General features: G+C 40.5%; 1 protein-coding gene across 2 annotated transcripts in view; it reads right to left on the reverse strand.

Moving 5' to 3' along the window:
* The window catches only part of TMA16 (translation machinery associated 16 homolog), a 32214-nt gene that overhangs the window by 4157 nt on the left and 19163 nt on the right, over window positions 1-8894 (reverse strand). For both annotated transcript variants that reach the window (XM_045295764.1, XM_045295765.1), the window contains 3 exons: window positions 7064-7101; window positions 6107-6188; window positions 4707-4855 (listed from right to left, as the gene is read on the reverse strand). In XM_045295764.1, coding sequence (XP_045151699.1) covers window positions 4707-4855; window positions 6107-6188; window positions 7064-7101 — 269 coding nt within the window. The remainder of the gene's footprint in view (window positions 1-4706; window positions 4856-6106; window positions 6189-7063; window positions 7102-8894) is intronic.

Genomic DNA, 8894 nt, shown 5'->3' on the forward strand with positions numbered 1-8894 from the left:
GAGTGAGAGAGTGAGGCAGTGAGAGAGTGAGGGAGTGAGGCAGTGAGGCAGTGAGAGAGTGAGGCAGTGAGTGAGAGAGTGAGGCAGTGAGAGAGTGAGCGTGAGTCACTGAGTGAGGCAGGGAGTGAGTCGCCTTGTTGGCTTTCTATGTAAGGCTAAATCCCAGACTTTTTTGGTTTGGTGGTGTCAAAGTTTAGGCATATATATATTTTAAGAACATTCTATTTTTCCTAAGATTAAATCGTTTCAAACTTCTGGACATGCTTTAGTGATTTCTCTAAGCTTCTGGCAATATTTTTTTTTAATCATCAAGATCAGGATTTATATGAATATAAGATTACAGGAAGAAATTCTAAGACAAAAATCTCCTACAAAAAACACTAGGAGTAAACTCATGGCAAAATGGTGTGAGGGTACAGTAGTGAGGGAAAGAGAGATTACAGATCAAACCAACTGTAAAAGGAGATTTAATACTCTTAACTTGTAAAGAAATGGCCACATTAAAAATAGTTTGGAGTCTATGTCAATGCAGAAAAATCTAGCTAGTTATGAAGGATATAGAAATTACTCCTAAACCGGTAATACTTAAACCTGTACTACAATATTCTTATCATATTGCTATGACAGAGAGGTTAAACTTTACCATAGTATTAATAATTTCCTCAGAACTAATTACTTCTAAAATTAAAAGACCACTTCCTATTTTTTTGTGGCATTTTTGTTTTGAACCCTAGGAATGTTTTAAATCATTTTTCCCCCATCAGTTTCACATTTTAGAAGGTACCTGCCCCACATTCTCACTGACCTATTATTTAATACAAACACAAAACAAAGCACAATACCATCAAGTCAATTCTGATTCATAATAATTGATATTGTAGGACAGGATAGAAATGCCGTATCTTTCTCCTAGAATATCTGATGTGTTCAAATGTTTGACCTTTCTATTGGCAAGTGAACACTTTAATCACTGTGCCACCAGGGCCCCCCCCAAATTATCTAAACGCCCACTGTCATCCAGTCGACTGCTACTCCCAGCGCCCCGATAGTACGCAGGAGCGCTCCCCATGCAGGGGTTCTGAGGCTGCGCATCTTTCTCAGAGTAGAATGCCTAATCTCTCTGCGGGAGAACAGCTGGTAAGTTTGAATAGTGGGCCTTATAGTTAGCAACCCAATAAGCCCACTGCACTACTCTTCATCAAAAATTCACTGCCCCCGAGTTGATTCCAACTCTTAGAGCCCGCTAGGGCAGGGTAGAACAGCCCCAGTGGGTTTCCAAGACTAACCCTTCACCGCAGGAGAAAGCGCCTATCTGTCCTGCAGAGCTGCTGGTAATGTTGAACTGCTGATTCTGTGGTTAGCAGCTCAACACATAATTCAATCCCAACAGACCCTGTGGCTCACCATTAGACAGAGCTCCCCTTCTGTGGGTAGCAGGTGCTGTTCTCCTCACAAGACTACTAAGTAAAAGCCGTCTCAGTCATCAGTGACCTTACTTCCTCACTGAGGAAAGAACGTAAACAAACATATATAAGCACCAACAAATTTCATGAGTGAAAAAAGGAATTTTAAAAGTGGAGATAAAAAGTGTATTTCAAGAGAATGGTCTAGAAGGTCTCTGAAAAATCAATATTGAAATGGAGAGAAGTCTAACTAGTGATAGAGAATCCATATGAAAATACAGGGAAAGTGAGAGAAAGCAAAGGTCTTGAGGTGACAATGAACTTGATATGGTTACAGATCATGAAGGTCGATAGGTAGCTATCAGCTAGATCCTGAATGCACTTGAAAGCGTTTGCTGAGAACTGTGGGTGGCTTTCAAACGGGAAGGCAAACTAGTAAGAGTTTTCAGCAGGGGTTAACCTGGGCGCTATGAGCTGAGGGTTCGGGACAAAGCACAAGCACAGAGACTCAGTGCGTGGCACAATCTTGTTGGCCGTGACAGCGGAGGCGAGGGTGGCCTGACTTAAAAAGGGTAGGTGGTAGTGGTAGAAAAGTTTTCAAATTATAAATATAATTTTGCTGGAAGGCTAGATGTGGAGTTTGAACGCTAAAAGTCAAATATGACTCTTGGTTTCTGATCTGAGTAAAGACGCATGGGAATGCCAATAAATCAAACCGGAACTTGCAAAAGAAAGAAAGTAAATGCAAGCAGCAGCAGGACTTTGCTTTGGATGTCACCTGAGACATTCCAGTAGAGAATGGAGACGCTGCAACTTGAGACATCAGCCTTTAGAATTAGATGGTATGTCAGACCAGCTTTTAAATAGACTGAGATCACCTCAGGAATGGGCACGAACAGAAGAGGCCTGAGGACGGAGCTGGAGCCCAGCTTTGTGAGGAGGAGCAACATGCGGCGCATACTGCTGCTGAGTTGATCGACACACAGGGACTGCACAGCACAGAATAGATCTGCTGCTGGGGGGTTCAAGTCTGCACGTCTTTACAGGAGCTGGAAGACGCACCTTTCTCTCTTAGAGAAACTGGTGGCACTGAACTGTTGACCTTTTAATGAGCAGTCCAATGGTAAGCCACTACGCACCAAGGCTCCCTGGATTTAGCACAGGAAATTTAAATGTGGGGCCCGCAACCTACTAAGAAAATTAGAAATGGTCAATGACTTCTATACCAACAGAAAATCTTGCAGAAGTTGTGTAAGATTCCATGTGATTATTTGTCTTAGCAATTTGAAAGTCAAGCAGGAGTGAGTACTTTGAATTGAGTGATGGGGGAAAAAAATGAGGAAATAGACAAAAAACCTGAACACCCCCCAACTATCAGGACTCCAATTCTGCCTTGCAGACCTGGTTAGACCAGATGATGCACAGCGATACAGATGGGAATTGGAAACACAGGGAATCTAGGATAGATGAACCCCTCAGGACCAGGGGTGACAGGGACGATACCAAGAGGGAAAGGGGGTGTAGAAAGGGGAAATTGATCACTGGGAGCTACATATAACCTCCTCTCTGGGGGACGGGCAGCAGAGGGGTAGGTGTAGGGAGACGCCGGGCAGTGTAATATAAGATATAATAATAGTTTATAAATTATCAAGGGTGCATGGGGGAGGGGGGCAGAAGAAGGGAATAAAGGAAAATGAGCTGATTCCGGGAACCCAGGAGGAAAGCGAATTTTGGGAATAATGAGGGCAACAAATGTATAGATGTGCTTTACACAACTGATCTATGTATTGTGATGTATTGTATGAGCCCCAATAAATTGATTAAAAAGAAAAAAGAAAATGGAAGACTAAAGGAAAACAACAATTTGAATTGTGTTATTGATGAAGAATATTGAATATACGCCAGAACAAAAAAAAAACCTGAACAAATTTTACACTTATAGAAGTTAGCCACAGAGGTGGAAAGGATCTAACATGGATTGACTCCTTCGCTTACTGTCCAGGCACTATGCCAAGCAGTCTCATAAAATCTCATTTAACTTTTAACAACTTGAATTTGTAGGTATATTTGTTTTAAAACTGAAAAACGAGATCCAGAAGAGTTAAATTAATGTGTTATTTGCATTCAGATCTATCTGGTTCTAAAATTCTTCTGTTGCTTTGTCATTTGAGGACACGAAGTTCTTACAAACTACAAAGAGGAATTGCTTTCTACTTCAGCGTTCCCAGTATTACAAAAAATATTTTCCTCCAGATTCCTTCACTTTTGTGTTACAATTATTAAACTTTAGAAACTTAATTTTGCTATTAAATGCTTCATAAATCCGTGATAGTGCTGTCAAGTCCGTGTTGGACTGCTAACAACATGGGTGGTGGTTCAAACCTACTAGTCATTCCTTGCAGGAACCATGAGTCTAGCTGCACTTACAAAGATTTACAGCTTTGGCAACCATCCAGGGTGACTGTGAGATGAAGCCACCCCAATGGCAGGGAGTGTATGAAATCCCTGTAACACAAATGCCTACCAGGACCAAGCCGGGAACATGAATAAAGCAAGGGTCAAGGTGGAAAACTTCAGAATACATGGCCCGGTCTACAAAGAACAGCTGCTCCAGCAAGTGATTTTGCCAGATAATTTTATTTTTAAGACAAGAAATCCACATTTTTTACACAAAATGACCAGATTTTTTGGACCTTGAGAAAATTTCTCGAACATTGCTAAGCCAGTGGGAACCATTTGTAGGCCACGCCTGGCCTTTGAGTAGCCACTAGTTTATGGCCTTTGCAGGGAGTAAGTATCTTTTTACACAGTGTGTACACAGGGTCACTACGAGGCAGAACCAGCTCAATGGCACCTAGCAACCACCACCAGCAAACCAACGGGTGTCTTCAGAACTATGTAAGGCATGCTACAATGTCACTGGGGCGTCAATGAAGCGCAGTTTCTGAAAACTAATCCCAAGTACAGCTTGCTAGCTACAAGAATGACAAAGCTGAGCAGGACATAGTTACATGATAAAGAAACTTGATACACAGTTGGGGTGAGCACACAACAAACCTTTAACAAAGCACAGTAGGTGCGTACCTGAAACCGAGGGAAAACTTACTGTCCCAGGCGAAAGATAGGTCACACAACTGCTAGTTTGGGAAATGTAGATTAAAAAGGATGGATCCAAAATTATTCCACTAACAAAGCAAAGCAAAACAAAGTAATACAAACAGAACTGAACTCCACACACAGGAAAAAAAAAGTTAAAGCTCTGAGACAAATTGCAAATCCGATAGAGAATCACAGCAAACGCACCAAGGCCATATCCCTCATACTGCTGTCGCTCCCGCTCCATCGTCTGCTTGATAACCATCTCCCGGGAAACGTGCCGCCGGCCCTGCCTGTCTTTGATGCTGTTGTGTAACTCAATCTGCTCCAACTCACTGCTGAAGCGATTTAAATAACTGAAAAATAGGGAAATGGCATCGTTACAAAGTCTGTACTTCATTAAACACTTAGTTCCCTGCCTTTGTCACTTTTTCTCTTTCTCTTAGGTCCTGAATTCTCCAATCTCTTTACCCTACCACTGGATAACACAATTATTTCCAAAGTTTCAGGGACCAAATCACTGCCGACTACCAAAACCTCAGTTACCGAGTGGATTACAACTCACAGAAAGCGCATAGGGAAGAAGAGAACTGTTGCTGTGGGTTTCCGAGACTGTAACTCTCTCCAGGAGTAGGATCCCTCATCTCTCTCCCTCGGAGAAGCTGGTGGTTAGCCGCCCATGCGGTTAGCAGCTCAGGACATAACACCACCAGGGCTCCAAAGTATATGTTAATTCCAGGCCCTTACACTGTGCAACACCTCCCGATGAATCTTCGCCTTTAGCATAGCAACCCAGAACCTGTCATCCATTCCCTTGCTTCCCTCCACCCCCTACAAGGCTATTCCATTTCTTGGGCTCCTGAGCTCAGGAAAGGATGTGATCGTTCATCGCATTAAGATGGTCAGTGCCCCCTTGACTTTATCTGACATCTCACCTTTCACTAAGAGCAAGGCTTCCACCTTCTTAATATTCCCAGACTTCATTTCTTTCCAGCCCTGTTACTAATCAAGCAAGGTCGCCAACATTTCTGGTTTGGGCTTCTACAAAGCCTCTCTACCATCCCCTGGATAAAGGCATGCTCCTTTCGGACATTTTCCTCTCTCTAACTACTGGACCTAGCATGCAAATGCAGCCATGCTAGGTGCTTGCCATAAAATCTACCCACTGTTTCCAGTACCTTCCAGCACAAAGTCTTAACTCCTAACTTGGCATTTGAAGTCATGCATGAGGTGGCTGGTACTTTTTGTACCTGCCACCCTTCCCTCCTGAATCCTGTTATTATGGTCAGAGTAAATGTGCTTCCTTAGCTCTCCCTCCAAGTCTTTCAGACATTGTCTCCACTGCAGAAAGGCTCTTCCACCTCTGTACTCTCTATCATATTCAAGTCCCTTCCCGTCAGGTGTCAGTTTAGATAAGATTTCTCCCAGAAAACTGGGCTAACACTGTGCGTCTAAAGTAGCTGAGCCAAAATACGGATCCAAAGTCTCTCTCAGATAACAAAGCCCGTTTTCTCCTCCTCAAATCGAGAACAGAATTCTGGCTTTTAAAGAACGTAGCTGCAGAATTCCCTTTCTAACTCTTTGTTCAGAATATACCCATGGTTTACCTTTCAATTAATGCACAAGCATCTTTCTTTGAATATTCTTTTTTGGCATCAAGATGATTTTGAAACCACTGTAGTTTTTCACCTATAAATAACAAGTACCAAGATAGTTTAATATTACCATGAGTCATTAATAAAGCAAAGAGGTATTCTCGAGGATGAAAATTCATTTCAATATTAAATATAAAGACTGTGTAGCTTCAAAGACAATGAACCAGTCAGTCAGATATTAAATTGTCACATTTTAACTAGGGAAGAGATAGGTGGAAGGGTGCTTTTCTGTACATGTTTCTTATGAAAAAGTGAATGCAAAACAAAATAACAAACAACAGAACATGAAGTCCTAAGTAGAACATGTCTAAGGTAACTAGGTATTAACAGGAGACAGGGAAGCTTGGTCACATGAGTAGTAAGCAGCAGACAGCCTAATAGGTACTGCACAGCCCTGGGAGGGTCAGTACTCTTATTATCCCCTTGTTACAGAGGACGAGTGGCCACAAAGTCAGTAAATACATTAATCTGCCGGATCCTAAATAAGAAGTTAGTAGGCTATATTAACAAAGGACTGATGAACCTTTTCCCTACACGTAAATCTAAGTAATGGAATCTCTTCTAGTTAGACTTCCTAATATTGCAGATCAAGAAATGGTCCTATTCAATATTCAGACACCCCACTTTGAAATACTATTACCTGATAATGCTTCAGATATAAGGCTTAAAATACTTCCAACTTTAGCAACTATATATGTATTTTCCCCAACAGTATCAGAAAACTGAGATAAAAATCATTAACAGTTTATTTAAATGTATGTCGATGATCATTTTGGACTTTAAAAATTGATTTAATCAAGTTTCTTAAATAAACATCACTTAGGTAACAATAGTATCTCAAAGGAGGGGCAGAATAGAGCAGAACTTCACTATACTGTAGCCTGATTTCAAATTAGTACGTCCACTTACCAATAATGTTGAGACGCAAGGCTTTCTCATTCTTCATTCTTAGAAGAAAACACAAATCATGTTAGAAAATTTCAAAAGCAATTTACAAAAATTTGTCATACACAACTAATCAGAAAACTCCTTTGAAAGCTTTAATTCAAAGATCAGTCTTTTAAACTTACAAATTAATTTTTTAACATAGAAACATTGTCTAAAGTGTTGCTATAAACTTTTTTTAGCTCTTTAATGAATAAAAGTAGTCTATAGAACAAATCAGTTTTATTTCACAGATGAAAGTGTTACTGAATTAAGAATGAGTATTAGGTGGATTTTTTAGTGAAATATGCATAATAAATGTGCACAAAAGAGTAACAGAAAATTAATACCTTTTATAATTCTGAATGTTGCCCAAATGAATTACTGTTATCTTTTGGACTTCAAAATAACAAGATGAATTGCATGGGATATGACTTTGAATTATGAAAGAGTTATAACAAAGAAGTAACTCATTAATTTTCAAAAAGCAGTCTAGGAAAGACAAGCTTTTTACAAGTGATATTGTAATCATTCAAAAGCTGCCTGAGGCTGGCAACTCTCTGTCAGAATTTACGCTCGCCCTTGGAGATACGGCGGGAACAAAAGGTCAGCTGTGCCCGTACTAGCAAAGCTGAACAGTTAGAGGCAACAAGAACATGGGGCCATCTTTTAAAAGTACCTATAGGACATCTTAAAAACGGACAAAGTTTTCCACAGAAAGTAACATTTAAACTGACACTTCAACCTGCAGAGACAAAAACATTTGGGACAAAAAAGGGATGGGAGCATAAGAGTGAAAAAGAAAATGATTTTACCTAAAAGAAAAAGCTCTACATAGAAGAGATGTCACATGGCTTCTATCCATAAAAGAATAAGCAAACCTGACTTATCTTTCTGCTTTAAGCAACTAGAAAATTAGACAAATAAAATGAAGCTTTTGAAATAACAGCTTTTTGGTCACAGAGTGGAAGGGAATATTTACAATACAAATAACTAACAAAGAATTTGTATCTAGAACATACCAATAGCTTTGACTACTCAAAAAACTGAATTGTCTGATAAGTGAAATATATGCCCATAAAACTCTTTTTTAAAATAGACAAATCAATCAAAAAAGTAAGATTTGAACAGCTGCATCATCAAATGCATGTAAATGTCCAATAAGCACATAAATAATGCTAACAACATGAGTCGTCAAGAAGTGCATATTAAACCACAGAGATCCCACTATACATACACCTATATCAGATACAATTGGACTCAGTGTGTTTTCATTTATATGTACGATAGATGATTGATGATAAGTCTAAGTGTGATTTCATCAATGTCTGGAAATTATATAAGTATATATGGCTAAATTGTGTACAGGTGCCAGGTTGGCAGAGTTTATTGTGCCAGCTAAATTGTGTACAGGTGCCAGGTTGAAAGAGTTTATTGTGCCAGCCTGGCCGATAACACAAGTGGGATTAATTGAAGGGCGGAGAGATAAATGACTCCGTGAACCTCGCGACTTTCTTGTCTCTCACTCTTTGATCGCTGGACCAGTGTGCGGCTGCCTTGCTTGTTCTGTGCCTCAATTGACAGGCTACACTACCTGTGGGACGCGTACTCTGTGGACTGTCTGTATGTTGAGGTCCCTTTAAGACCACACGATTGAAATTTACATCTCTGGAGCTGAGGACTGACAGTTGGTGACCTGCCTGCTGTTTTGCTGCCCGTGCTGGGATAGCCTAGCTCTCTCTCTACAGAGAACTACCGGATGGCCCTCAAGACTTGAAGGACTGCTAGTGTCTCACAACTCTCTCACGGGAGTGAG

Source organism: Echinops telfairi, unplaced genomic scaffold (genome assembly GCF_000313985.2).
Source record: "Echinops telfairi isolate 266 unplaced genomic scaffold, ASM31398v2 ScPeMD7_5868;HRSCAF=6743_0, whole genome shotgun sequence".
NCBI lineage: Eukaryota > Metazoa > Chordata > Mammalia > Afrosoricida > Tenrecidae > Echinops > Echinops telfairi.